The sequence below is a fragment of the Phodopus roborovskii genome, unplaced genomic scaffold (assembly GCF_943737965.1).
Source record: "Phodopus roborovskii unplaced genomic scaffold, PHOROB, whole genome shotgun sequence".
NCBI classification, from domain to species: Eukaryota; Metazoa; Chordata; class Mammalia; order Rodentia; family Cricetidae; genus Phodopus; species Phodopus roborovskii.
Genome location: NW_026126571.1, coordinates 12931748 through 12948509, shown reverse-complemented (window position 1 = coordinate 12948509; position 16762 = coordinate 12931748). Strand labels below are relative to the sequence as shown.

The following is a 16762-nucleotide window of genomic DNA, read 5'->3' as shown; positions in this document are numbered from 1 at the left end:
TCTCATTGCATCCTGGTTTGATAGTTTTCTTAATTTGTACCAATTTTTCCTAAGTGAGACAAGGTCCGAGAGACAAGCTTTGGGAGCACTTGTCCTTCTGCTCCATTGACTCAACCTGCGACTGGCTGCCTCTAGCCTAGCAAGGGAGGAGGTTTTTGTATGTATGCCCCACATCACCACATTGTAGCTGAGGTAGAGTTCCTGCTTGACAAGGAAGCTTGCCCACTTGACAGAGTCCAGGAGCAGCCAGGAAAAGGTAGAAGAGCTCTAGACCCTATTCTTCTCATGCGGCACACCTGAATGCTTGTATAGAGTTCCCTAAGGACAGGCAGGCTAGTCACTGGAAGACACACATGTCCTGAACATGAAGTCAAGGTCATGTAGTATATAGGAAAATGTAAGCCCTGTGGGTAAGTCATCACCTACAAGAGTCCCTTTCCTCCTCTTTGGTTGAAGTTACTAAGTGATTCAGAAGATTTATTAAACAATAGTAATTTACTTTAAAAAATTGATGAGGTCACTGATATTCTTGGGTATATGAGTGAAAGTTCACATGTAAGTTTTTATGTATAGAAACATGTTGATTCAAAACAACTAAACTCTATTTGCATATATATAGATCCCTTATTGAGGATAGCATCAACAGACTTTGTCATAAACTTTGCCACCTTTGACTCATCCTCAGCCCTTCCTGCTCACTTTTCCACACATAGTCTGTCAGGGTTTATTGAGAATTTGACTGCTTCTCATTGCTTCTGTGATTTCGGTCAATAATCCCCACTAACGGACTCATCAGTAGATTATTGTGGGAATCATTCTTCAAATAAAGGGACATATAACCAGACATGATGGCTCTGGGAATCCAGTCAAAGAGAGGCAGGAGGAACTATATGAGCAAAGGAGGTCAAGATCATGATGGAGCAATCTACAGAGATAGCTGAACCAAGCTCGTGGAAACCCGTGAACGCTAGACTTAACAACTGTGGGGACTCCAGGGAACCAAACTAGGCCCCCCATATGTGGGACTATGTGATGGGCCCCTAGCAGCAGGACCATGATACCAACCTTGTACATGAGCTAGCTTGTTGGAGCCCATTCCCTATGGTGGGATGCCATGCTCAGCCTTAATGCATGGGAGAAGGGCCTTGCCATGCTTCAAGCTATCGTGTCAGACTATAGTGACTCCTCACGAGAGCCCTTACTTTTGAGGAGGAGTGGACTGGGGGGTGGTGATGAAAGAGGGTGGGAAGAGATGAGGGGCAGGAGGAGGTGTGGGAGGGAGAACTGTGTTTGGAATGTAAAATGAAATTAAAAAATCCCAAGCCCTCCTCTCAGATTTCCTACTCTCAGATAACTATAGCTTGGGTCAAATTTATATAAAATTAGCCAACACAGACATGTTGGTTTTGCTATCTATGTAATACATATCTTTATTTCGTTCCATAGCAATAGGGGTTGATAGATATTTAAAAACTAGTTTTGATTGATTGGGCATTTGGGGTGTTGCAACATTTTGATATTATAGATAGCTTATAGGAGAAGCAATTTACCAAACATCAGGTATGTGCAAGCAAAGTCAAGCAAGATGTGAAGAGACACAAACACAAAACATTCAAAGCTATGTGCAATAATGGAAGAGATGAGTAACAGTTAAAAGCTAATTGCTATGTGATGCATCTATTAGCTTGTGAAAGCTAATGGTTTGGAAATACTTTTAAGGGGAGTATGGTCTTGAAAAAACTTTATAAATTTCTGGTTCAATTACCTAAAGCCTTAAGCAGACCATAAACCGTGTTTTAGCACTAAGGTTGAGGTCCAAGAAAGTGAATTTCCAAATTATAAATCACAGACTGAATTCGTGCAAAGAGGGACTATGGTCATGTGATTAAGTCTTGAGCAGAAATAATGGTTAACAGTAATAAGGAGAAATAATTATGAGGTCTAGAATGCAAAAACAGGCATACTGATAATAAGGAGTTGATGTTGAGTCTCAGTGCATTAGAGCCATAGTCATTTTTAGAATATGTTTTTATTATTCATTGTGTGTATGTATGCATGTGTGTGTCTGAGTATGAACATGCACTTATTTGCGTGCGAGTGTCTGTGAAGCCAAAGGTATTAGATCGTCTAGATCTGGAGTTATAGGTGGTTGTTAGCTACAGTGTCGCCTCTCTAGCTCCTAGATCTGTGCTCTTTACATCCTCCCACTGCCCTGCAAGAGATGATAAGGTATTGAGTGAACCTGCAGGCTAGGAATATAGTTCCACTGGGCTCCAGAAATTAGTCCCATGGCAGGTTCTGACAGAGCTTGGAAAGGGAATAACAATAATACCATAATGAAAGTTACAGGAATTGTTGTGACATTATAAATTAGTAGTGTGGCTATTATGTTCATTTTGCTTCACAAGTTCTGTTCCTTGTTGGTTGGCGTTGCTCTGTGACCTTTGGCCAGGCACCATTTTGTAAGTAACATGTGGTGGAAACAAAAGAAGGGACTGGAAGAGTCCAGAGTCAAGGTGGTCCCGTTGAGGCATACCCCTAGTCAGCTTGCTATGACTAGACCCACCTTGTAAGAATCCACTCTTTCTCAACAGCATCACATGTTAGAGACCAACCCTTCAGCATGTGAGACATCCAAGATGCCGACTGTATGATGGGCAGGGAGGAGATTTAAGAGTGTGATCTTAACCCCATGGTCATAAATGCACAGGAAGAGACTCCGGGTCTTGGTAATGGCATGAATTATATGGAGAAGGGTTTTCCCATTCCTTAAACAGATGTGTGTTATGGCTGTAACTGCATTTCACTTTATATTATAAAGTGGGCAAGCACTTCAGGTTGTGAAATACTGCCATTGCCTTTTATTAAAAGTCTAGTAAATATTAAACCCCAATTTCACTACAGAGCCTCCCAATAAACATACAACCTTTAAAGTTATAGTTTAATATAATGTTATCATGCTTTAAAATTAAAGATTATCTATTGCTTTGCAAACCATCACAAAATGACTGATGTACCAGAAAGCGGTTTTAATTAATTTTCATGCATGTAGATCAGATAAGCACTAAGATTTATGGTTGTGTCTGAGGCCTCCATTAGGTAAGCCTTCAAGTGCTTGGAGAAACTGAACCTGGGAAGGCCTGGTTCTGATGTAGTTCCTTCTACTGACTATGCCTTTTTGTTTCTTTATTCGTGTTATATCATGGGTAGTAGTTTATACAAACTGCTTCAGTTCTCCTAATTAGAAAGAACTATGTTTCTGGAACTGTAGATGGTCTAAAACATGGTGTTATCAACTATGACCAAACACTGATTGAATCTGTGTGTTTCTCTCTCTCATATTGGTGAATAATGATAATCATTTCTGTTTTTCTCCAGGGGACAGTCTAAATATATGTTTTGCTTTTTAAATTACAAAATATACTTAAAAACAAAATTGGTGGTCCACTCTTACAATCTTAGCACGTGGGAACCAGGGCCAGGAGAATTGTATAGTGAGACCTTTTTCATTATTGTCATTGTCAGCATGACAGGGTATTCATTCACCACCATGGAAACACACCTACACATGTCTGTGAGGGTAACCTGGAAAGTTTTAACTGAGTCCCATTGGGAAGACGCACCCTGAATGTGGGCAGGCAGCAGCCTAATAGTCTGAGTCCCCAGACTTGATAAAAATCAGGTAATAGAGCTGAGCTCAGTATTCTGTCTGCTTCCCGACTATAGCTGCAATGTGATCACCACCTCCTGCTCCCAGAGCAATGACTTCCTGGGCTATGATGGATTAAATTTGCAGACGATCAGAATCAACCTTTCTTTCCTTAAGTTGCTTTTGTGATGTATTTGTCACAACAACAGGGTGGAGGGATGGCGAAGCCATATGGATTAGTGCCTTTCCAGTCCTAAAAATACATGTGTGAACTTTTAACAGTTTCTGCTTGTTTATACTGTACTTTTTCATCAAAAGCAACAGTTCTTAACCTGTGTCGTGTGACCTCTTGGGGGGGGGGTGTCCAACTAGCCTTTCACAGGGTTCCCATAAGGCTATTACACAGATATTTACATCACACTTCATAACAGTAACAAAATCATAGTTATGAAGTAGCAACAAAAATAATTTTATAGTTGGGAGATACCACATATGAAGAACTGTATTTACAGATCATTGCATTAGGAAGGTTGACAAATACTCCCTCCCCATTTCTTTCTCCCTGGGCACCTCAACTTAAGCACATAATATGTTGTCCAGCTAATGATGCCCTCAGTCTGTGCTTTATTGAATTTTATTCCTCAGTGGAACGGGTTTTCTTTACTCTTTCCTCATTTGCCCATGAGGAGGTTTCAGTAAATTCATTTTGTGTTTCTTCTGTTTATCTTCACCAGACAGACTAGGGAGGCTTCTCAGCCATTGAGCAAATCCAGTCTGGGCGCTTGCTCCGGGGAGAGCTGGCCGTGCAGCCCCAGGACTGGCTTCCTTGGCGATTGGCCTAAGGCCCAGGGAGGCGTTTTATACCAATTTTATTTCAAGAGTGAAACTTCTCTGGGCATGTCTTAGGCTCTGCAGTGTTCTTCCTGTGCGTGTGCTTGGTTGGGGCTCCTCTGGAGAAGTTATCCTTTCAGGGTTACTCACCCCTGCTAGAATTTCCTTTAAAAAAGAGGAGGTGTCCTCTAGCTGTGCCAGCACCCTAGACTCTACTCCACATGACTTGACAGAGTTTGTGATCCTTCCTGGAAGGCCTCACCCTCCCTGTGGACTGGGTGGGGAATGGGATGGGAGGGGGTGGCGCGGGGGGCACGGGAGGGAGAGGAAACTGGGATCAATATGTAAAAAAAAAAGAAATAAGTTCATTGGAAGAAAAGAATAAATTTGGCCAGAAAAGAAGAGAGAGAGAAGGTGTGCTGCTGGCGCCTCTGTCCTTCCCTCTGCTTTGTGCATTTCCATAGGGTTAGCAAGGCCACAGAAATGCACAGGGTCCCTAGTCAGTACCTTAAGTTTCCCGTGGCTAGTGTCTTTGGTATTTCTCCTTCTGCTCCTGAGAAATTCTTTCTGTATGCTGTTCCACTACCAGACTGCCCCCAATGGAAGCTGGCTTCACCCTTTCTGTGGAGCAGAAGAGGGATGGGACAGGGATCCGTGGGGGGGACATGGGAGGATGGGAGGGTGGGAGGGTGGGAGGGAGAGGGGCTGATATATAAAATAAGATTGTTTCTAATTTAAATAAAAAAAGAGCAAAAGGAAAAAAGAAATCTTTCTGAAAATGTTTATATTCACTCTATTTATACCAGAAGCTGAAATTTTTTCTCTTCTGATTTTATATGCAACATTAATCGGTATGAAATCACTAATGCATGCTTGTATATTTATAAATGTAATTCATATGAAGTCACTCATCTTAATAATTTATATATATTTGTATTTTGCTTGACAGGTGACTTGAATATTCTTTAATTTACAAATCAAATCGAGATAATTACAAAGTAATAGTAACTTTTCATGGGCCCATGGTCCTCCATAATTTTGTTACGGTATTTATTTATATGTTTGCTTGTTTGTGTCTTGAGATAGGGTCTTTTGTAGTCTAAGTTGGCCTTGAACTTACTTTGTATCTGAGCCTAACCTTGGACCCCTGATCATCCTGTTTCTGTATCCCAGATGCTGACAGGTGTGCATCATCAGTATTCCATACTCAGTCAATATTTCTTAAAAGGAATGGTGCCTTAGCATTTTTAAACTGTGTTTCAGGAAGGAGAAAATATTTTCTACTTGGCAGTTGATGATATAGAAACTGACACAGAGCTTCTGATTGGCTACCTGGACAGTGATGCAGAGACAGAGGAAGAGGAGCAGCAGGCTCTGACCAAAGAAGGCAAAGCTGACCACTCCAAGGGACAGTCAGCAGCTGCAAGCAAAGGTACGTCATCTTCATTTGGTGATCTCAAGGAAGATACACTGAAGAGGAAGGTAGTCTGAATTACTTGAATTATACTTGCATGTTTGATATGGTATTATTCAAATAGGTTTTGTCAAAAGTATTCTTAATAGCAGGAAAAGAATGTTTGGGCTAAGTCATGATTGTCTTGTAGGATGGTCAAGGTAGCGGGGGTTCGGGAAGCAGCTCTGGTTCTTGTCACCATGGTAACACAGCGAAGGGCTGTCTACTCCTGCACTGGCTCTGCCAATCATCAGCTTAAAACCCTGGGCCAGTAAGGAGATCACTCAGGGCTCTGAGAGATTAATCTCATGCACATGCTGAAGAGGTCAGATGGACAGGGTGGCCCTGCTGTGCCCTGGACAAATGGTCCCTGGGCTCTGTCTTATGAGGCCTCCTGATATCTGGACCTTCTGGCCATCTATTTGTGTACTGGTCACAGCCACTGGCAGGATTGTCCTTTGCCCTTGTTTGGGGTAGCTTCAGGTGACCATAGGTGAAACCCGCTGTTCAGGGACAGATGTCCGTTGGTTGCTGACTGCTGTGGAGTAGTGGAGTTATTGCTGGGCCTTATGTTTGGCCCTGAATAACATTTAAAGGGAATGGTAATAGTGCTGTTATAGCACACGGTGTAACAGCGCTGTTATAGCGCACCGTGTAATAGCGCTGTTACAGCACACTGTGTCTCCATCCACTCGGGCTGCAGGGCTTCTCAATAACCCCGGATTTCTTATTCAGTGTTCTGTGGTATGCGACAGTCAAGGTGAGGTACCCACACATTTGCTGTCTGACTTCTGCCTTGCTTATAAAAGTGAGACATAAAATCACACACAAAACCCCAGCAAAAGAGACAAAGACGCCACCCACATGTTTACCAGTGTAGAGTTTGATAACATGAATGTGGCACCTTAAGTATGTAAATGACTTGGAATTAGAAGTCAGAGAAAAAGAGCAACATGGAAAGACGAACACAAGGTATGACATTCTCTTCACAGACTGAACACATGTAGCTTTGGCATGCACCAGCTGTGTCTTCAGGGAGCCATTATTGATTATTTTAATTTTTCATATTTAATACATTTTAATCCTCATTTTACTGGATAATCACTCAAAAATATATAACATTGAAGCGCCTGAAGAACTTGGGTGGAGTTCTTTCAGCCATGTGGGATGGGTGCCTCGCCACAGTCAGCACTGAAGATGATCCATTTTCCAGGAAAAGTTTTGCTTTGAGCTCAGCATTTGTTACCATTTTTGATCTGAAACATTAACTTGAAAAGGGAAACTGGAGATTGAATTTGATTTTGTATTGCTTCTGTGAAACATACTAAAATGATTTTTGAAATAGTTTTTCTGATAACATGTTTGGTTTCTGCTCAATATGGGTGATGCTTACATTTGTTAGAGAAAACAAAGTTTAACTGTAGTTTGATTTTGAAATGAGGTCCAAAGCTAGTTTCTGGCTTGTTAACTCCGGTGTTGTAATGTTGCGCAGGTCACCCAGGCTCTGAAGAGGACTATGCCTGTCCACAGTGTGAATCGAGCTTTTCCAGCGAGGAAATCCTTAGTGAGCACCGTCAGACCTTGCACCAGAAACCCATGGGGGAGAAAGAGTTCAAATGCGAGAGCTGTGGGAAGAAGTTCCCCGTGAGGCAGGCCTTGCAGAGACAGTGCGTATGCTCAGGGTGTTTGGGCTTATGAGCACACACTTGGACTGTTCACCTTGCTTGACACAGCTCTGAATATGTGTGTCTCTGTGTGTGAGCACATCCTGATGTCTGTGTGGGAAAGTGGAGGGCAGCCTATTTTGGCATGAGTTCATCTTTTCTGAGTGTAGTCTACTGGATTTTGACTATTCTGATCATGAGGTTTACAGATAAATACCATTTATGCTAGCTCTTCTCTGTTTGGTTCTTGCCATTAAATATTACACTTAATTTTTCTGAAATTTACATGTGCACAGTTTAGCCCTTACATTGATATTATTTACTGAGTATCAGTTATTTGCTCTCTTACTTGTTTTAAAGACGTGTAGTAATGAATACTTCAAGGTAGGGATAATGAGTGGATAAGGAGCACTTTCACAGTGACTTGTTAAGAATAGTTTGAAGGTGAATAGAGGATGACATGCAGTGAGTTACCAGAATTGACCTTTTACCTTTCCTTGATCACTTATGTTCACAACATATAAAATTAGCTTCTGTTTTAACATCTTGCAAGGCCAGAGTTGTCAAAAATGAGAGAATGCACAGAGACTATAAACATCCTCACTTCGCAGACTGTCACCTTACAGGAGTAAAACATCTTCCATGCTTACTGTTCTCTTTTCATTTTGTTCAATTCTAAAGTGTCTGTCTGTCTGTCTGTCTATCCATCTGTTTTCTATATATAGATATGGTACTTCTATGTATTACATGTATTCTCTTTTACTTATGAAATCTGAAAATAATTTTATTTGCATGTAACAAATCCTTAGGAAAGATGTTACTTTTAGGATGCATTAACTCCTTTTTTTTTTAAAGCCAAGTATGAGTTATAACCTTTTTAATAAGTTAACTTTATACCCTTTATTCTATTCAGCTTTTATATGTAATTTACTGCACTGTATTATATTTTGAGCCAAATCTTAGAGCTAAATAAGGTGCCATTAAAAATGCGGAAGCCTAAGGGTAGGGTGTCAGGAGGGGGATGGGAGATAACTCAGCACTCCAGCTTTCTTCCCTCCCTGCTCAGTGAACACTGAGTGGCAGATGCATGAAGGACTCTCCGGTGTTGAATGTTGGTGTTGAGGGTTCTGTTTGCAATTCTTTCCATTCAGCACTGATGTTTATGGTCTCATTTTAAAGTGAATTTATAAATTAGCAGATCATCTTTGCATGCATAATTTCATACTTGGAGTTAGCATTATACTAAGTAAACTGAAGAATTTAAGTTCTTCTTTCTTACCTACATAATTACTGCATCAGATGACCCTGAGACTCCTACAGGAAGCATGTCCTAGGAAGCATGGGTTATAGAAGCCTGCTGTGATGTTTAAAGTCTGTAGGTATGCCTTCATCATTTCTTCTGCTCCCCTTGCTACTTGTCTTGTAGTTTTGAGCAACACCAGAAGGCTTGCCGAGGGGACGCCAGGTTTGTGTGCAAAGTCGACAGCTGTGGGAAGAGGCTGAAAAGCAAGGACGCCCTGAAAAGGCACCAGGAAAATGTCCACACTGGTGAGGAAGCATCAGATAGTCTTTCCAACTGGGCTCCCTCTCCCCAGGCCATGGGATCGCTTTTTAATTCCCTTTGAGAGGAGGGAGCTGGCTTCCCTTTGTGCTTCCCATTGATGCACATCTCTTACTTGTTTATATGTTTCCCCTGAACACTATTTTTGAGGTTGATTTCAGCAGCATTTATCATTTTTCCCATGTCTGAATTAATCATTACTGTAAAACAAGCTCACACTTTACTCTTCTTGTCACTCAGGTATATTTTTGTATATGTTTTGTATATTGTTTGACCACTTCACTGTTTTAGTCTATACATTTTATTTTTCACAGATTGTTGAAATTGATAATTTGTAGGTACTTTGAAACTATGAAGCAAGTATACCTCTGCCTTAATGTTTTACATGAACATTTAGTGCCTTTAGTGTTTGTATTTCTTCTATACTAGAGAAAATTCCTAAGTATATGTTGTCACAGAGTTGAAAATACTTGAATTTTCAGCAAACACTTAATTCCTTGTAATCCCTAGCCAAACAATAAGACAAACATATCATTTCATTGTCACCTAGGATTTTTCTCCTTAGTACTTTCTTGGCCATCAGTGAATATAATTTAGTTGTGATGTCTGTTTTGCTGTGGGGCTTTTTCTCTTCTTTGCTCTCTCTGATAAAGGAGTTCAAGACCCAAGGAAATCATGCCATTCTGTGCATGTAATTTTGCCTATCATTTCTGGGACGTGAGTAGAAGTGAGCCATTGGACAGGGAAGAAACTCTTTTCTTCCTTCTTGTTTATTCTCACAATAAGGTGAAATGAGTGACTGATACCCAGCATCAGGACCTCTGTTGCTTGAAATTAACAGACTTTAATAATAAGATGATAAGAGGTAAGCACGACTGTGCCTGCCGGCCTCGCTTCATCACTGACTGGGCCTGCTCAGTGTAAACCATGAACAATGTTCTGATGGCTGGGGTGAAGCTTTGTGAACCAGCCTTCAGGAGGGCCCATCATCAAGACTTCCCAGCGTTGCTTTGTGGCTTTCCTTTTGAAGAACGTAAGGCCAGTATATGGAAAATGACGTCCCCCTTTGAATTTGAAACATACTGGTGCTTTTCATATGATGGCAGACACAGCCATAACTTTGATAGATTTGCCTTCCTTTTCTCCCCTAATGCTGTTTTGGCTAAAATGCTGTTTTTAATTTTCTCCATCTTCTTCTGCAACGTATTTTAACCAAACTTTTATGTCAGTATAAAGTCAACTTTGCTGAACTAAGTAAAAAGCCAGATGGATGCTACAACTCTGGAAACTTTTCCATTCTCATAACTAGGCATATGGACTTCCTGCTGTGCTTATAGAGTAATTTTTGAGTCTTCTTGTAATTGGCCTTGGGTTGCTTACTATTGCAGCTTTGGGACATTTGTGGCAATTTTGCAGGAAACGATTTATACATGAAGATTTTGTTTCATCATCATTATCCTATGTTGCAGGTCTTGATAAGATGTGAAAGTTGCTGTATTTTAGCTTAGGTTTCCATGTACACCTCTTACTTGGTTTGGTACATGGTTTCATTTTCTCATCCATAGGCTCTTATGCATCTCCCCTTTTCTCTAAAGTAGCAACAGCGGTGGGGGGGTACTTCTGTTATAGCAAGGAAAGTAGCATTCAGGTATGTCTAAGGACTCTGTATAAAGAACAGGAATACTCAAGGAACTAGGAAACCTTGTTACTTCTATACTGACTGATGGTGAGGCTTGCCCGAGGCTTGCCCTTGTCAGGTGATACACTGTAGAAGGTAAAGGAAGAGAAGCTGAACATTCAAACACAGACCAAATTTTCTTTTTATAGAAACAATGGCATATGATGGGCAGGTCTGTAGGTAAGTGTGGTTGTGTGGGTTCTGTGACCATCGCTTGCTTTTGTTGAGTGTTGCTGTGATTTGTTGCTGTTGCTTGTTTTCCTGGTACTAATGGTTTAACCTAGGACATCTCTTGCCTACTGAACTATATCACCATATCTCCAGCCCTACTGAAAGTTACAAACTATGTTTCCTGAATGTAGGAAGCCAAAAGTCTATGCACTCTGTGGATGCTAACACAAAGGGGTGTTATGAGAAATAACATTTTTCTGTATCCTCATAAACTGTTTCTATATTTCTCTATATGAATCCAATATTCCAGTTGTAAGATTAAAAAAAGAGATGTGGAGGGAGAGAGTACAGAATGGAGATTGGTACCAAAGCAAAGGCAGGTGTGGAGGCGAAGTGAAATGGAATGGTGGGAGATGTCAACCTCTTCCTCTCTTTTCCAGCCCTTTTCCCTGCCTTATGGGAAGACCAGGGCCTAGTCTCAAGAAGAGGTATGGCAGGGCCACGCCAGGAAGGTGGACAATCCTAGACAGTGGGAGTTAGAAAAGATGGACTGCTTCTTTTTCTTCCTCAGTGATCTTTCTGCAATATATGTGCAGATAGATGAACCTGGAGGCTAATGTTCATCTTGCTGAGGGAAAGTTTGTAATTTGAATCCCTGTTGTCACCTTTACACACATTTTCTTGGTTGCCATCTGTAGAGTGTTTTCAACATGCTAAACTTACCCACTGTTACCATGAATATCTTGATATCTTCAAAAGCAGGATGAAAATTCCTACCTTTCTTTTTCTAAATATTTGCTTTCTTTTCATACATGTAGTTATACAACATAAGCAAACAACACAGTGATATTAGTTTTGGTGGCATAGATGCCTGTCCCTGAGGTTGGAGTGAAAATGGATATACGTTTCCTTCACCTTTTTTGGGTGACATGATGGACATAGGGTGCTGGATTATGTTAAATATTTACTTTGAGAGTTTTAAGTCAATCATTTAAAATTATAAAATATCATTTTGAAGTTATTTGTGTTGGTACAGGTAGGTAGTATGGTTATGACATTACATTTTGAGATTATTGAGTCTTTTCTTCAGTCACTGTGATGTTTGAAATATGAATTGAGTCCCTATAATCACTAGAAAAGTAAACAAAATTTAGTCTTGGTTTGATTTTCTAATGGTGTGGATTGCCAAATATGTTTCTGTGGTTGATTTTACATTATACTATTTATTAATACTTATTTAATAAGGCATGGACTCTAATTCTATCAGAATTTATTACTGAAAGAGTAGTCTGTGAATAACAGTGAAAGGAAATCATTTGATGGAAGGCAAAAGACATAGAAAAATCAACTTATGAATTAATATTCACTTTTCCTTTTAAAAGCACATTTGATTTGTTTTAATTTTGTTCTGACTTTTTGATAATATTTTTTTAATTTAAATTTGCAACAAGCTTGTTTTACATGTCAGTCCCAGTTCCCTTGCCCTCCCCTCCTCCCTTGTCCCCTTCTCAACCCCTATCTCATCCCATTTTTGCTTCCCGGGAGGGTGAGGCCTTCCATGGGGGATCGTCAAAGCCTGCCCTATCTTTTGTAGCAGGGCCTAGGTCCTCCCCTTATGTGTCTAGGCTAATAGAGTATTGTTCTGACTTTTTGTGGAAATTTTTTCTCTGGAGACTATTTTACCAGATGGAAAAGTGAAATGTTATTTGATATATGTAGAAGCTGGTGATCTGGGGACCTTCAAGTTTGAAAAGAAAGACTTGAGTATAACAGCCTAGAATTCTAAATCGTGGTGGTGAAATCCTGTAGAGGGGATCCTGGGCCAACCTCAGTTACTCTGTGATGCTGTTTCACCCCTGCCGTCCTAGGTGATCCTAAGAGAAAGCTCATCTGCTCCGTGTGCAGTAGAAGGTGTACTTCACTCTCAAGCCTGCGGGAGCACAGGAAGGTGAGTGAGAGCCGACTGGTCACAAGGCCTTCATTATGATCTCTCAAATGCACTTGGTTGATGCTATAGTAAGACAGAACTTAGATAGCCAGGGACAGTGCGTTCTCCAGTGCAGAAACAGTGTACAGGAGTGAACTGTGGAAGAGTTGTGTTGTTCATAGTTAGCTGACAGATTCTGCAATGGAAGGAGTCCTGTCTAGCTGATTCCCACAGAGCACATCTTCAAGGTTTCTCAGTTGGTATTTGCTCAGGAACTCAAATCAGTGGTTTAAAAACATACATTTTTGTGCTGAGTATGCTCTTTTTTTTATTAAAATGAATACATATACTTTACTTTGGTACAAAAATAATTTATAAATCTATCTGCATTATGATAGAGTACACAGTATCTCCTGTTTATCATGTTAAATATTTACTATAACTAAGAACATGGAAAAAATTTCAGTTACTTGATATCCAGAATTGAGGAGATATTGCCTGACAAATGTAAAAATTTCGCTTTTCATGCGACTTGTAAAATGCCTTTTGTGTAGTTGTATATGGAATTACAATATAGTAATTTGGTAGGACTGAAAGCACATATTACTATTCATCTACTAGTTCACCAAATGTGCATGGATTTAAATTATGACACATGAAATAGTTACTATCATATTGATATGAGTGAAGTTGTCTCCTGGATTTGGAGAGTTTTTTTTTATCATCTTCAGGAGAAATAATGGATGAAGACCCAGTTTATTTTTCTGTTAGTAATTCTCCATGAAATATTAGGCTGTATTTCTCATTTCTGGAAGAGGATATTGAATTGATTATAATTTTCTGCTTGCTCTTTTATTTCTTGCAATATCCAGCTGGTGACTTTATGGGACTGTTTGAAGATGTAATATGCCTCTTGAATTTGTGTGTGATTCATGTGCAGGGGCCAGGTTATTTTGTCCAGTAACATTCAGACCCTAGTATGTGTGCTGACTTTGCAGAATGCCAGTCTACATTCTTTTCTTTTAGCTCCACCCCTTAAATTGTGTGTGTGTGTGTGTGTGTACCCACGTATATGTGTATACATGTTAGTGCAGACAAGCACATATGTGGAGACTAGTGGGGACAGTCTACACATTGTTGGTCCTTACTTTCTGCCTTGTTTGAGACAGACTCTGGTTCTCTGCTGCATATACCGGATTGTCTGGCTCCTGAGTTTCTGAGGGACCTCCTTTCTCTGCCTGTTGCATTATCATAGGAACACTGGCATTGCAGACATGCTTTTATGTGGGTTCTGGGAATTTGAACTTAAAACTTCATGCTTGCAGAGTGTGCTTTACCCACTGAGTCTCTTAAAGGCCTGTGGATCCCTTTTTTCCCTCTTATTAATGCTAAGACGTGGGAAATAGAATCTGAAGCAACAATATTTGGAGCATGTATTTCTAAACACCCCTGTTTTAAAGTCTATGATTTATTTCTTGGATCTATTTAACCTTAGATTATGATGTTTAAGATATTTTAACAGAGTGTTTTAGTAAACTTAGTCATGGAGCCCATTTCTGAATACTTCCTTATTTCCCATAAAAACAATAATATAGAAACTTTATCTATAATAGAACAACTTGGTAGAAAAAGGTGTATCTGTTGGTAGAATACAGAAGGTACAGCTGTGCCTTTAAAATATGAACATTTGCAGAATTTTAATAAATCATTAGCACAATCACACTTCCCTCTATTCTAGAGCATCCCCTCGAAACCCTTCTGTATACAAGGGACAGTTTAGTAAGTCCAAAATGTTAATTGTTTTAGTTGGCTAGCTCTAATGTCTAATAGAGTGTAGTTGCAGTATTTCCCCTTGACAGTAGATGGTGCTTTATGACAATACTAAATTACAGCATGGTAGTCTTTTATATCACAGTATACTATCCCTTATTGTCATAAAGTACATTATGATTTTTATTAATGTGGTTTATTTAGGAATTCAAATAGTAAGTACATTATCACTCTGAAAATCAGCATGGAAAATTGGAAATTTAACAAAACATCTTTTCTTAGGTATAATTAAACTATTGCCTGTCCTTTGTTATGTTTTGTTAGAAGTTTTGAAAATATCCATAGCCTTAATTTTCCACTATAAATAAGAGAGTTAATGCAAAAAAAGCTTTATGTGCATTAAATGCTGAAATTTATCTATCTCATTAATTTAACCTTGAAAATGTTTCAAAACCTACAAGACTTAAAATTAAATAAATAAGAATGTTTTTCAGTGTTTTATTTAATGGTTATTTTATCCATAGATTATTTTTTCTTGTATTGCCTTCTTCCCATAGCTTCTTCCAGTAGGTGTTGGTGGGGTCTCCCCCCTCTCTCTATGGTACTTCCCCGATGGGCTTATGTGGTATCTGTAGCTCTGTGTGGTCCAACCTCTCTAGGAGGTTTCTCCACAGACAGGGACCCAGGGATGGGGTCAAGGATGAGGATCCAGTAGAAGATGCCAGCAGGTACTCACAGTGGTCCTGCAGAGATAGGCGGAAGTGGTCCCATGTGGATAGTCAGGTCTCCTTTGTTCAGAGTTGCTCCCAGAAGTCTCCGAAGTAGGGTGGACTGTTGGCTCCACCCTCTGTCCCAGTGCTCAACCAGAGCTGCAGGACCATGGGTGGGGTAGGGCACAGGGTAGGGGGGTAGGCTGGCGGTGGGGATGGGTGGGGGTGTATCAGAGCTCCAAGGGTGCTCTCGATGGGGACAGGAGACAAGAGCAGCAGGATCAGGGGCCAACCCAGGGAGTTCGGGTGGTTGGGGGGAGAGGTTGCAGGGGACAGGCAGCTCCGATTGGGCCCAGACTCACCTCTGGCCAATAGCCGGCGGAAGAGGACAAGGGCTGAGCTGGAACTTGGGAAGGTTTTGCAGGATAGTCGGATCTCACTGGAAACTGGAACTCTCCAGCTGATGCCTCTTTCTTTAGCAGAGGCCCGGATTTGGGGGTCCTCCATAGATTATTTTTAACATTTTATAAAGCAATAGAATTTGAACACTACATATAAAGTCTTCACTTCTATATGACATGGAAGGTTTTCATTTTAAACTATCTTATCATTATAAAATTATGTATTATGTATTTCTCTTGCAGTGTTTAGGAATATAAATCTGTACTGACTTGCTCTAAATAAACATTACATGTTCCGTCCTTATTTCTTAAACTTCCGAGTTTAGCTTAATCCCCCCCCAACCACCCTGTAGGCTTTTGACAGGAAGAGGCTGCCTCTGTGCTTTGTGACTCAGTTCCGAGTTCTCCCACTAGAGCTGCACAGGCTCCACACTGCGATCTGTCTCTGCTCAGAATTGGGTGTGGATGAATCTCTAAGTGTGGAGACGCCAACTCCAGAGGATCGGTGTCTGTCGGTGACTGCCTGCTTTTCTGCCTTTTCCAGGTTTTCACAAGTGAGCTTTGGCTCTCGTTAAAGAGTAAAATAACTAGAGGATGGTTTTCAAGCTCAGATTTGCCATAGCATAGAACGTGGCCCGCTGAGGAGCCTCGGATCTGTTAGTCTTTCTGTCTCCGAACTTTCTTCTTTTCACTCTTCCCGCCATGGCCACTTAGATCCCAATACAGCCGCATCCTTCACTCATACCCAGTGTCAGTCATGCTGGTAATGTCCTCAGTGGTATCTAGTTATTCTGCAGTGACAAACACACTCTTGGCTCCCTGAGGATTAATTTGTCTAGGGTTAATTATTGTACCTTCAGCAGAAGAAGCTTTGACTCTTCGTCCAATAGTTTAAAGCCCTTGCTCATTGGGTGGGTGGCCAGCCCCTTGCTCATTGGGTGGGTGAC

General features: G+C 40.6%; 1 protein-coding gene across 1 annotated transcript in view; it reads left to right on the top strand.

The window, feature by feature from the left end:
- Prdm5 (PR/SET domain 5) overlaps window positions 1-16762 on the top strand; it is a 135783-nt gene that overhangs the window by 54714 nt on the left and 64307 nt on the right. Inside the window, exons 4-7 of the mRNA XM_051202995.1 lie at window positions 5744-5912; window positions 7426-7600; window positions 9024-9145; window positions 12876-12955. Coding sequence (XP_051058952.1) covers window positions 5744-5912; window positions 7426-7600; window positions 9024-9145; window positions 12876-12955 — 546 coding nt within the window. The remainder of the gene's footprint in view (window positions 1-5743; window positions 5913-7425; window positions 7601-9023; window positions 9146-12875; window positions 12956-16762) is intronic.